At 46.1% G+C, this 13224-nt stretch overlaps 1 protein-coding gene across 1 annotated transcript in view; it reads left to right on the top strand.

Moving 5' to 3' along the window:
- Nucleotides 1–13224, top strand: part of LOC111973957 (adhesion G-protein coupled receptor V1-like) — a 248282-nt gene that overhangs the window by 3322 nt on the left and 231736 nt on the right. The window contains 8 exon segments of the mRNA XM_070446866.1: nt 1964–2059; nt 3765–3869; nt 4123–4236; nt 4444–5012; nt 5208–5478; nt 7084–7413; nt 10478–10654; nt 11116–11339. Of these exon segments, the coding sequence (XP_070302967.1) occupies nt 1964–2059; nt 3765–3869; nt 4123–4236; nt 4444–5012; nt 5208–5478; nt 7084–7413; nt 10478–10654; nt 11116–11339 (1886 nt within the window).

The raw sequence follows: 13224 nt of genomic DNA, 5'->3' as shown, positions 1-13224 counted from the left end.
TAGTCTGGGCGGGCTGGGGTCTGGCTTGGTAGTCTGGGCAGGGCTTGGGTTGGCTCGGGGCTGGGGCTTGGGGTCTGGGCTTGGTCTGGCAGGCTCTCACTGGGCTTTGGGTGCTGGCCGTTGTCGTTGTGGGCAGGGGGTTGGCGTCTGGGCTTTATGTGTCTGGTCCATGGGCTTGGGGTCTGGGCTTGGTAGTCTGGGCTCTGGGTTCCTGGCAGGGCTTGGGTTCTGGCCAGGGCTTTGGGGTTCTGGCTTTCGGGGCCTGCGGCACGGCAGGGCTTGGGGTCTGGCAAGGGCTCGGGGGCTGGCATTACTGTGGAGTGTTCGGTGCTTGGTGTTGAGGTTGTGTTTTGTGTCCCGAGGGTACGGAGCCCGTGGCAAGGACGGTGGCAGGCTGGATGGTGAGAGGTGTGGGATTCTGTGTAGCTGGGTGGTCGGTCTATGACAAGAGCTTCCAGCGCCTGAAAGAAAGCTCTGTTAGAGCTGGGAAAGCATGTCTGAGATAAAAGGCGTAGAAAAGCAAGAGGGATAAGTGCTTTCTTTCACTCAGTATCTCATTACACAACAGACTGGCATGCAAGCACACACACACACACACACACCACACACAACAGACACAAGCACACCACACAGCACACACAAACAAACACAGCACAACACACACACACACACCACACACACACACACAACACACACGACACACACACACACACACACACACACAATGAGTTACTCCTTTGGGCACACTGTTTGTGTGTCTTTGGCAGAAAGAGAAGGGGGAAGAGTTTGCATTTCTTTAATAGTTATCATTGGTAATAGGTTATTGGTATAGGTTATCATTGGTAATACGGTTATTATTGTTCAGCTGATTCGGCATACATCCAAGCGAAATAGAGGTCAGGTCAGGGTAGTTTAATAATAGTGGATCCTATACGGTCTTATCAGGTTCAGGGTAGTTAATAATAGTGGATCCTATACGGTCTTATCAGGTCAGGGGTAGTTTAATAATAGTGCGATCCTATACGGTCTTATCAGGAGTCTTTCTTGGGATACGTTTAATAATAGTGGATCCTATACGGTCTTATCAGGTCAGGGTAGTTTAATAATAGTGGATCCTATACGGTCTTATCAGGTCAGGGTAGTTTAATTATAGTGGATCCTATACGGTCTTATCAGGGGTTGCGAAGCATCAACAGTCAGGCAGGAGTCAGGTGATGGTATTCATTTACAGGTGCAGAATTTAAATAAAGCTGGATCCAAAACAACGAGGAAGAATGCCTTCAGACTAGACAGAGTGTCTATAACTTTGACAGTGTTAATAATTCCTCAGACACAGATGAGCAGATATACATGTCACCCCAGCCTTAGCTCTCTCTTGAGATGAGCACGTGAACAAGTTAAAAGTCCTGTGCCTAACACTGGAACAATCCCAAATCCACCTGAACAGGAATTTCAGCAATTAACATAAATAATAATGCATTTAAATTACTATAAAAATGACTACAAACATGATACATTGTCGGTCATGTAGTGACTTCATGTCTTTCATGTGTATATGGCAAATAAACCAACCAACTGGATGAGAGCATTGCAACCAATGTCCAACAGGTAGAATTTAATGTGTGCCGGATTGTTCCATAAAATGAGTACCTTTGATATGTTAAGTAGAAATGATGCACCAGTATTGCATTTTAAAAGCCTATTGTATGAAGGAAAAAGGAAACCGCACACTGCTCTTGATAGTATCACTGATATTTTATAAGCTTTATGTATTGGCCTCATGGCCTTCGTCAGAGCTTTTTGACAAAAAGTGTGTGTGTGTGCGTGCGTGCGTGCGTGCGTACGTGCGTGTGACTACATGCGTGAGTTCGGGTGTGAGTTTGTGCGTGTGTGTCTGTGACTGTGTTTGTATGCCTGATAAGGGGACAGGTCTATACATCTCTCATCATTGCTCTTCTTTCAGAGCTCCTCCAATGGCGTGAGACTGGGGACCCCCAACAGAGCCACTATCACCATCCTGTCCAATGACAACGCCTTCGGAATAATTTCCTTCAACTCCGTAAGAAACACCTGTCTGTCCAGTGTTGATTCTAGTGTGCATTCTGTTTCAACCAGTTTAAGACGATCAGTTCAACCTTCAGTAAATGTAAAGTGAATCCCAAGTACTGAGCATTCTGTATTTAAAGTTTTCTTTTACCTGTAAAACTTAAATCACTGAACACAACAGGCACTTATTAGAGACAGGCTTCTATCTGAGGCAGGCTTCTATTTGAGCCAGGTGTCTATTTCTTTATGCAAACAGCTTTTGCCCGTTTGCATAGTTAATGAGCAAAATTGTAATACATGTATTCATTTCCTGCACTAATGTGTTATCATATCCACGGTGTCACGTTTCCTTTGTCTCAGTGTGCCTTTTTTAATTCATTTAAATGTTTTCCTTGACAGAATAATTATTCTCCTCTGACTGTGCATTTTTGCCAGTTCTTACTTTCACCACTAGAGGGCGATGTGCCGATTTCTGGGGTTCTGTACTTCCAAAGTTGTTGACTGTTTTTGTGCTTGCCAGTTAGCTAGAAGTTCTGAGCTGTTAGCAGCCAATGGCTAGCAGTTCTCAGCTTCTTACTGGCGATAAAAACAGATGATTGCCATAATTTTTTCAAGTAATTATTTAATGTAACAAATCAAATATTTAACCTCGTAAACAATTCATGGTCATTCATGTTAACCTTGGGGTGGCAGGTAGCCTAGTGGTTGGGCCAGTAACCGAAAGGTTGCTAGATCAAATCCCCGAGCTGACAAGGTAAAAATGTGTTCTTCTGCCCCTGAACAAGACAGTTAACCCACTGTTCCTAGGCCGTCATTGAAAATAAGAATTTGTTCTTAACTGACTTGCCTAGTTAAATAAAGGTTAAAAAAATTAACTCGTATACAATTCCTTTAGACCCGGGGTCTATTTGAAACAAGGAGTTTATTTGCTGAAATGTGTGCGGTTGCCCAACTATTTAAAGGGACTGGCGGCTATTTGAGACTGAGTTTAATTGAAGGTTTACAGTAGTTTAAATTTGTCTCACTCTGCAGTCTTGTTTGTTATTATCACAGAGAATTTGAGAGCACGTAGGGGGTATAATTTGGCTACCTAATACAGTATGTACCATGTTAGATGTTTTGAGAGGGAATGCTTTGTCATTGTCAGGATAAGGAAATTAGGTTTTGGACAGGGGTGCGGTGGGTCAGGAGTGGGGGTCAAATGCCACAGAGCAGATCCATGCAGATGGTTGTGCAGAAGGGTTCAGGGGTTGCAAGGGCAGCACAACCACAATGGCAGCAGTTTGCTCCCAGGATTAACTTGTCAGTGGCAGTTTTGGGGGTTACTATGGTAACCCTCCTATTGGATCTTGCCTGCGCTCCCTTTGGGGTCTTATTTGGGATCATTATTTTGCTTCTTCGAAAAACCAATAAAGGACTCTAGAATTATGATTTTGAAGAATGTTTTTTTGTTTAGTTTCTCCAGTCTGAGTCAATATGCTCATCGTGTGGTCAATGAAATTTGTCGTCTTGTGGAGAGGAACTAATTCATTTCATAATCACTGAAGACAACGTTCATTGTGTGAAGCATAAACAAACTTACTAAAGCTGCCTCACCCTGAATAATGGGACTGCATTTGATTCAACAGGACCCTTTGTTTCTTAGGTGAAACAAAAGACAATTGAAGTTCTGACTGCCTTTGACTTATACCCCTTCTTCATCTTTCTCTCTCCTCCAGACTGAACAGATTGTCGTGGATGAGCTTAGAGGTAGGAGCCAGTATGTGCCTCTCAGCCTGGTCAGAGAGAAGGGGACGTATGGGACAGTGACGGTCAACTTTGAGGTGAGTTCACTGTAACTGACCCCTGTTTGACCTCCTTCATTAGGCCATTTTCATTTTAGCGTGAATGTCTATCTGTTACCCGGTCTACTTATGCCAGCCTCACACGCACACACACACACACACACACACACACACACACACACACACACACACACACACACACACACACACACACACACACACACACACCTTTCAGGTAAACTTATTCCAGAACTGTCATTATGGCATTATGTTGTGGTTTGTACACGGGCAGATCTCTGGAGGCCCTAACTCTGCCCTGGAGGACCTCAGTCCAGACCGGGGGAACATCACCATCCCACCTGGACGGGCTATGGTGGTCTTCAGCATCCTCATCCAGGATGACCAGGTACCCTGTCCTATTTCCTCCTTTTACATGTTATCACACCTTTCACCAGACAGCTCCACATCAAACACATGGATCATCTGAAGCTTTCTTTTGCTGGCTAAGTAAACCAGGAGTTACTAAACCATGGAGATAACACTATCTATTTACTGTATATATTTCTATATGGTAACACATCACTAAACCTTTTTTCCCTGTCATCTCTCTCAGATCCCTGAGGATGACGAGGTGTTCACAATAAAGCTGACGGGCGTGGCGGGCGGGGCACTCCTCAACCCCAACGGCAGCAGCGTGGAGCTGAAGATCCGTCGTAACGACAGCCCATTGCGCTTCTCCCTGTCCCTGGTGGCCGTGGCCGAGAACGCCGGGGTCATCTCCCTGACCGTGACCCGCGGCAGCCTGGCTGACCACGGCCGTCTGGTGGGCTCCGACGACACGGAGGTCTCTGTAGACTACGTGGTCGTCAGTGGCGAAGGGGCGGGCAGCGCCACACCGACAGTGGATTTTGTGGACCTGCAGACGGTGCACAGGGTGACGTTTCCCCCGCGGGTTTACGAGGTGCAACTGCTCTTCAGAGTCAACGATGACAAGGTGCCGGAGATCGCAGAGTCGTTCCAAGTGGAGCTGCTGGAGGAGACTGTGAGAGGAGATGCCGTGCTGATCCCTCCCAAAGCCATCCTGGTCACCATCGAACCCAATGACAAGCCACACGGGGTCCTGTCAATCAGCAGCAGCCCTCTCATTCAGCCAATCAGTATCAACGAGGATGTGACGGACAGGTGGGTTGAACTACAGTCAGGAGGAGAATGTCATTGGATCAGGTTGAAGTGTTTCACACAATTATCCCATTTTATTTTACATGCATGGAAAAACATGTACAATGCCATTTTTACATAATAGTTTCCAAACACATTGACACTCAAGTGTTTCTGTCTGTGCTATTCTCACAACCCCACCCCCTCTCATTCCAAAAGATTTGACGGTATCTCCGTTGTGAGGAACGGTGGGAACTATGGCGACGTCTCCGTCAACTGGACCATCAGTCGGAACTCCAGTGACCGCTCGCCCGTGTCAGATGACCTGAGCCCAGAAAGGGGCATGTTGCGGTTCAGGGCGGGTCAGATGAGTACGGCCCTGCTGTTGAACATCACAGCGGACAAGCTTCCAGAGGAGGCCGAGGCCTTCGTCCTCCGACTGCTGCCGGACACTGTGCAGGGAGGGGCCGAGGTGGACGAGCCTATGGAGGTCAGTCTGGCCTGGCCAATCACAATACAACTATAGATTAGGATTCTACTGCTTTTGATTGATTGATTGTCCAACAGTATGGTTCTATCATTTCAGTTTCTCTTCTAATACTAGAGTTTGAGGATTTGTTTTGTATACATCCAAAGGTTTTTCTAGTATTTCTTAATCAGATTTTATGTTCCGTTCTGTCATGATGCTGGTGTTTTGTGGAGCTCTGTGTTGGCTTTTTTGTTTATTTGCCATACCAGATAGATAGTTTGAGAAAGTTGCTGGTCTGGGAGCTTAGTGCCATGTCTAGCACAGGGCAGTGGCTGACTGAGAGAGAGAGAGACAGAGAGGGAAGGAGGGAGGGAGGGAGAAAGAGGGAGCAGGTCTACTACCCATGCCCTGCTGGGGAGGGTTGCGGTGGAGGGCGGCTCTTGTGGAAAACACATCTGCAGAGCCGTCCCCTACCCTCTGAAGGATGTGGTCATTTGTGTGTGCACGCCTGTGAGTGTGTGGGTGTGTGTGTGTTTATGGGTGTGTGTGTGTGTGTTTATGGGTGTGTGTGTGTGTGTGGTTTATGGGTGTTGTGTGAGTGGGTGTGTGTGTGTGTGGTTTATGGGTGTGTGAAGTGTGGTGTGTTAGTGTTGTGTGTTGTGGGGGGTGGGTGTATGTGTGTCTTGTGTGTGGTGTGGTGTCTCCTCTCCTCTCTCTCTATTGTGTGTTGTGTGTGTGCATGGTGTGTGGTTCCCTTGTGGGGTGTGGATCTGTGTGTGTGTGTGTGTGTGTGTGTGTGGTGTGTGTGTGTGTGTGTGTGTGTGTGTGTGTGTGTGGTGTGTGTGTGTGTGTGTGTGGTGTGTGTGTGTGTGTGTGTGTGTGTGTGTGTGTGTGTGTGTGTGTGGCACCTGGCAAGTCTTTGGTACAACAGCTTCTCATCTTAGAATGGCTACAATCTAAACCCTTGTTTATGTTTAATGCATTAGAACACACATACACAGACACACACACACACACAGTGATGGATTCTGCAGCGTGTGGTAATCTGCTGTCGTATGTTGTTTGGGAATTCATTCAGAGAGTGTTGTAAGGCATTAAAGGAAATCTTTGTAGTTTAATCACTGTATGTGTCAAGTTTGATATAAATGATTTAGCACACAGTTTCTAAATGCTGCAACACAAGGTCCCCTGCGGGACAAATGACTACAGTATGTCCTAGTAAAAAAGCTCATGATAAACTATTTCAGCCCATTTTTAATTAAAGAGGATGCATCTCTAAAATTATCCAGGGCCTCCTTTATGAAACGAACTCTGGATATGTTTTCTCCTCCTCTCCTTCCTCTCCTCCTCCTTCCTCTCCTCACCTCCTTCTCCTCTCCTCTCCATTACTCTCTCTCCTTCCTCTCCTCTCCTCCTCTCCTCGCCTTCCTCTCCTTCCTCCTCTCCTCCTCCTTCCTCTCTCTGCACCTTCCTCTCCTTCCTCTCCTCTCCTTCCTCTCCTCGCCTTCCTCTCCTTCCTCTCCTCTTCTCTCCTTCCTCTCCTCACTCCTTCCTCTCCTCCCTCTTTCCTCTCCTCTCCTCCCTCCTTCCTCTCTTCCCTCCTTCCTCTCCTCCCTCCTTCCACAGATGGTGTTTTACATCCAGGACAGTGATGATGTGTACGGCCTGTTCCTCTTCCACCCCGAGAAGACCCAGACCATCCAGAGTCGACCCGACAGCCGCTTCCTGTCCCTCAGCTTTCTGCGGGAGGGGGGTACCCTGGGGGAGGTGGCCCTGTCCCTCACCGCCCTCTACATCCCTGCTGGGCCCGTGGACCCTGGGCTGGCCCGGGACAGGGTGCTGGACGCTAGCCGCTCTAGTACCGTGCTGTTCTCTCAGGGCCAGGACCAGGCCAGACTCACCCTGCCTATCCGCAACGACGCCTTCCTGCAAAACGGAGCCCACTTCCTTATCCAGGTGGGGTGAGAGGTCACAGATCAGACCTAGGATAACTATAGTTTTAACTATTCTTTGTGAAAAGTAATTTTTTCATCAGGGCACAAATAGTTACTTTGGAGATTAATACAGCTATTTGAATACAGATGTCAGGAAGTGACGACTTTTCAGAAACTATGAGATTGGCTGCCTTCAACTAATGGCAAAGCTGTATCTCAAATCAAATCAAATTGTATTTGTCACATGCGCCGAATTCAACAAGTGTAGACCTCACCGTGAAATGCTTACTTACAAGCCCTTAACCAACAATGCAGTTTTAATATTTACAAAATAAACGAAAGTTAAAAGTTAAAAAAGTAACACATAGAATAACAATAACGAGTCTATATACAGGGGGTACCGCGGTACCGAGTCAATGTGGAGGCTATATACAGGGGGTACCGGTACAGAGTCAATGTGGAGGCTATATACAGGGGGTACCGGTACCGAGTCAATGTGGAGGCTATATACAGGGGTACCGGTACCGAGTCAATGTGCGGGGGTACAGGTTAGTCGAGGTAATTGAGGTAATATGTACATGTAGCAGTGGTGGAAAAAGTACCCAATTGTCATACTTGCATAAAAGTAAAGATACCTTAATAGAAAATGACTCAAGTAAAAGTGAAAGTCACCCAGTAAAATTCTACTTCAGTAAAAGTCTAAAAGTATTTGGTTTGAAATATGCATCAAAATAAGTATCAAAAGTAAATGTAATTGCTAAAATATACTTAAGTATCAAAAGTAAAAGTATAAATCATTTCAAATTCCTTGTATTAGGCAAACCAGACGGCACCCTTTTTATTCTTGTTTTTTAAATATTTTACGGATAGCCAGGGGCACACTGCAACCCTCAGACATAAAGCATGTATTTAGTGTCTGCAGTAGGGACGACCAGTGATGTTCTCTTGATAATTGTGTGAATTAGACCATTTTCCTGTCCTGCTAACGAGTAATTTTGTCTGTCATGGGAAATGTATGGAGTAAAAAGTACATAATTTTCTTTAGGAATGTAGTGAGGTAAAAGTATAACGTTGTCAAAAATATAAATAGTAAAGTACAGATACCCCCAAAAAACTACTTAAGTAGTACTTTCAAGTATTTTTACTTAAGTACTTTACATCACTGACATGTAGGTAGGGGTAAAGTGACTATGCATAGAACTGCATGTTAGAACTGCATCTGGTACTGCTTGTTGAAGATAGAAATAGAATGACTAGAGCACACACCATCTCCTATTCTATTCAATCTATCTGACAGTCATATTTGATCTACACAAAACATTTACATTTGAACATTCTGTAAATGTCGATTCTCCTGAATGTCCATTTCCCCAGGTGTACATAATCAAGTCAAACCACTTAACCAGTGCTATTTTGTACAGAGAAGTTTAAATAAGGTGCAACTACTGTGTCTTTTTCAACCACTGAAAAGGTTGAAAACGGCAATTCATTTTATGATACCTGAAAATACTGCAGAGAAATTCAAAGCCATTTGCAAACAGCATGTTGGGATGCTAAAACAATTTTGAACCGCTTTGTCCGTCTGAGGGTAAGTGTTCTCGTTTCAAACACACACTATAACATCTTTAAAGGGGATAGTTTACCCAGAATGCAAACTAACATGATTTTCCACCGACCTTGGCTGTAGTTGATTTAATAAGAAGGTCGTTTTGGGATATTTAGTTTCCTTTCAACACATTATAGGCATATTTTGTTACTGTTGGTTTTCTCAGTAACATATAACATTGAACTGTTTTTGTGTCTGCGTTAATATATTTGCTAGTAATTTTGAAGCTGTTCAAGTAGTCTACTCTAATGTTGAGGTGATTCATGTATTTCATTCTAGATTATAGGCAATATTAAGACTCTTATCCAGGAGCCCTCCAAACCATGTGCTTATGATCATATTTTTAGACTAATTCAACCCATTGTTGTAGGGAGTTTTTCCTAGCCACCGTGCTTCTACACCTGTATTGCTTGCTGTTTGGGGTTTTAGGCTGGGTTTCTGTACAGCACTTTGAGATATCAGCTGATGTAAGAAGGGCTATATAAATACATTTGATTTGATTTGATTTAGTTGTTGGTTCTTCATCAAATATTTGACAGCCCATCAAATAAATGTTTTTTTTGTTTTCAAATAACTTGCATGTGTTCAAATACCTTCAAATCTTATTTGTTTATGAAGTGTGACCAAATATAATTTGTTTTTGAATATCAATGATTTTTTAAATTTTTTAGTTGAAACTCTTTATAAACTATATTTGACTAGTATTTTGAAAGAATACAGCTGTTTTGTGCCCCGGTCTGTCACGGACAGCAACACTGTTTGGTCAAATACTGATCTAATCGTTGAAGCACTGTCACAGGGAGCTGGAGACACAAGTCTTACATGGGAGGTTTCATATACAGTAGATTAGAAGATCCATTTTGTTCAAATGTGAGAAGACATTAACTTAGCTCACGTGTGCTGCTGTATGCTAATGCTATTGGAAAGTTGTCAGCTACTCCAGCTCTGGGAAATGTTGGTTGGTTCTTGGTTTAGTAAAGCTTGTCCAGATACATGGTCCTTCATTTGCATGTGTGAGTGACTTGGACCTGAGAACTGTGGTCTGGACCTTTGCCAGGGGATCTGTCCAACAGTCCAAACAAATAGCCCTCATCAAGCAACACATAAAAACAAACACTAAATGGAAGTACCTCCTTCATTTTCAATGGGTCCCAAACAGCTTTCTCACACACACACACACACGCCCGCACTCACACACGCATGCCCGCACTCTCTCTCACACACACACACACACACACACACACACACACACACACACACACACACACACACACACTCATGTGCCTCTACTTATATACCGCCCATATGAGAGTCATGGAGGCTATGTATTTTCTTTTCTCCTTTCTGAAAGACATTTTAATTTTAACATTGTTTCCTTTTCCATTTGGAAAACAGAATGTCACATACTGGTATTAATGTTGAGTCATGTATTTCTGATGAAGATTTGTGATTAATGATCATTGCTGTCTCTCTCTCTCAGCTGGACAGTGTGGACCTGGTCAGTATCAGCCCTCCGATCCCGTCTGTGAGTCCTCGCTTCAGAGGGGCGGTCAACCTCACCCTCACAGTCACCCCTGACATCGCAAATGGGGAGATTGGCTTTACCAGTAACACTACGGTGGTGGTGTATGAGCCAGAGGACACCAACACTAGCACGGTACACTAACCCTCTGTCTGCATCAATGGCACACAAGTTAACATGCTAACCCTCTGTCTGCATCAATGGCACACAAGTTAACATGCTAACCCTCTGTCTGCATCAATGGCAACACAAGTTAACATGCTAACCCTCTGTCTGCATCAATGGCACACAAGTTAACATGCTAACCCTCTGTCTGCATCAATGGCACACAAGTTAACATGATAATCCTCTGTCTGCATCAATGGCACACAAGTTAACATGATAATCCTCTGTCTGCATCGATTTTGCGGTTTTGTGATGGCAATTTTTGGGGCAAAATCAGCAATTCCCCTCATATAACGCTAAAGTCTTTGAAACGCTACAGTCTTTGAAATGGAAAGATTATTGCTTCTTGTCATAAGTCAGTTTGTTCAAGTCTCTGTCTCTAATATGACTGCTGATGGTTGAGGGTTAAGATATTCTGCCCCCTGTTACAGGTGACCCTCAGCCTGCGGCGGGATGGGACAGATGGACAGGCTGTGGTATTCTGGAGCCTTCGACCAATCGGAGACAACCAGGCTGACGTCACCCCTGACGACCTGAAACCCCTGAGCGGCTCAGTGGTGTTCCTGACTGGACAGAGTGACGCGGTCATCAACGTCACCGTCATGGCCGACAACATCCCAGAGGTCAACGAGACCCTTCTCCTCACCCTGGACAGGTACTGCACTGTAACCCTGAGGAGCTTTGGTTGGCCAACATATTTTCATTCAGTTAATCAGTGGCAATGTGACTTCATAAGTGCCTGTGTCTGACTATGCTCTGTTTAGGTACCACACACCACACACCATTGCCATTTGATATGTCCTACCTGGGGTTTGATTCAGTAGATTACTGGCCACTAGTTAATTTACTGAACAATACAAGGCTGTGATTAAAATTATAACAAAGAATCAATAGAGTCTATTCTAAGAATTGCTAATGTGAGCAGTGAGACCAGGGTGGCATGGGCTTTTAAGGAGAGCTCCTCCCCTCTCCCTACCCTACCTCACCCCTCCCCTCTCCTTACCCTACCTCACCCCTACCCCTACCCTTACCCTACCAGTAAGGGTAGGGGATGGGTAGGGGAAAGGGCAAGGGTAGGGGTGAGGTAGGGTAAGGGGTAAAGGTAGAGGTAGGGGTGAAGTAGGAAACGGGTAAAAGTAAGGGTAAGCGGTAGGGGAAGGGCAAGAGTAGGGGTGAAGGTAGGGTAAGGGGTAAGGATAGGAGGGAAGTAAGGGTAAGGTTAAAGGGTGGGTAGGAGAGGGGTAGGGGAAGGGGAAAGGGCAGAGGTAGGGGTGAGGTAGGGGAAGGGTAAAGGTAGGGGTGAGGTAGGGTAAGGGTAGGGGAAAGGGGAAGGGGTGAGGTAGGGGAAGGGGTAAGTGTAGGGGTAGGGGTAGGGGTGAGGTAGTGGTAAGGGTAGGGTTTGGGGTGAGGTAGGGGAAGGTAGGGATAGGGGTGAGGTAGGGTAGAGGTGAGGGGTGAGGTAGGGTAAGGGTAAGGGTAACGGTAGGGGTGAGGTAAAGGTAAGGGTAAGGGTAGGGTTGAGGTAGGATAAGGGTAAGTGTAGGGGTGAGGTAGGTAGGGGTGAGGTGAGGGTAGGGTAGGGGTGAGGTGATGGTAACGGTAAGGTAAGTGTAGGGGAGGGGGAGGGAGGGTAAGGGTATGGTTAGGGGTGAGGTAAGGTAAGGGTAAGTGTAGGGGTGAGGTAGGGTAAGGGAAGGGATAGGGGTGAGGGTAGCGATGAGGTAGGGGTAAGGGTAGGGTAAGGGTGAGGAGGGTAAGGGTGAGGTAGGGTAAGGGTGAGGGTGAGGTAGGGGTGAGGTAGGGTAAGGGTATGTGTAGGGATAGGGTGATAGGGTAGTAGGTAGGGGTAGGGTAGGTAGAGTAAGGTAGGGGTAGGGGTGAGGTAGGGTAAGGGTGAGGTAGGGTAAGGGTAGGGGGAGGTAGGGTAAGGGTAAGGGTAGGGATAGGGGTGAGGTAGGGTAAGGGTATGTTAGGGCGAGGTAGGGTAAGGGTAAGTGTAAGTGTAGGGGTAGGGGTGAGGTAGGGTAAGGGTAAGTGTAAGTGTAGGGGTAGGGGTGAGGTAGGGTAAGGGTGAGGTAGGGTAAGGGTAAGTGTAGAGGTGATGTAGGGTAAGGGAAAGGGTAGGGGTGAGGTAGGGTAAGGGTAAGGGTAGGGTGAGGTAGGGTAAGGTAAGGTAGGGTTGAGGTAGGGTAAGGAGAGGGGAGGGGTGAGGTAGGGTAGGGTAGGGTGAGGTAGGGTAAGGAGAGGGGTGAGGTAGGGTAAGGGTAAGGGTAAGGGTAGGGTGGAGGAGGTAGGGTGGGGGTAGGGGTGAGGTAGGTAAGGGTAGAGGTAAGGGTAGGGTAGGGGTGAGGTAGGAAGGGTAGGGGTAGGGGTGAGGTAGGGTAAGGGTAGAGGTAAGGGTAGGGGTAGGGGTGAGGTAGGGTAAGGAGAGGGGTAGGGGTGAGGTAGGGTAAGGGTAGGGGTAGGGGTGGAGGTAGGGTAGGGTAGGGGGTAGGGGTGAGGTAGGGTAAGGGTAGAGGTAAGGGTAGGGGTAGGGGTGA

The sequence above is a fragment of the Salvelinus sp. IW2-2015 genome, linkage group LG15, assembly GCF_002910315.2.
Source record: "Salvelinus sp. IW2-2015 linkage group LG15, ASM291031v2, whole genome shotgun sequence".
NCBI classification, from domain to species: domain Eukaryota; kingdom Metazoa; phylum Chordata; class Actinopteri; order Salmoniformes; family Salmonidae; genus Salvelinus; species Salvelinus sp. IW2-2015.
This window is presented reverse-complemented; position numbering and strand designations above follow the sequence as displayed.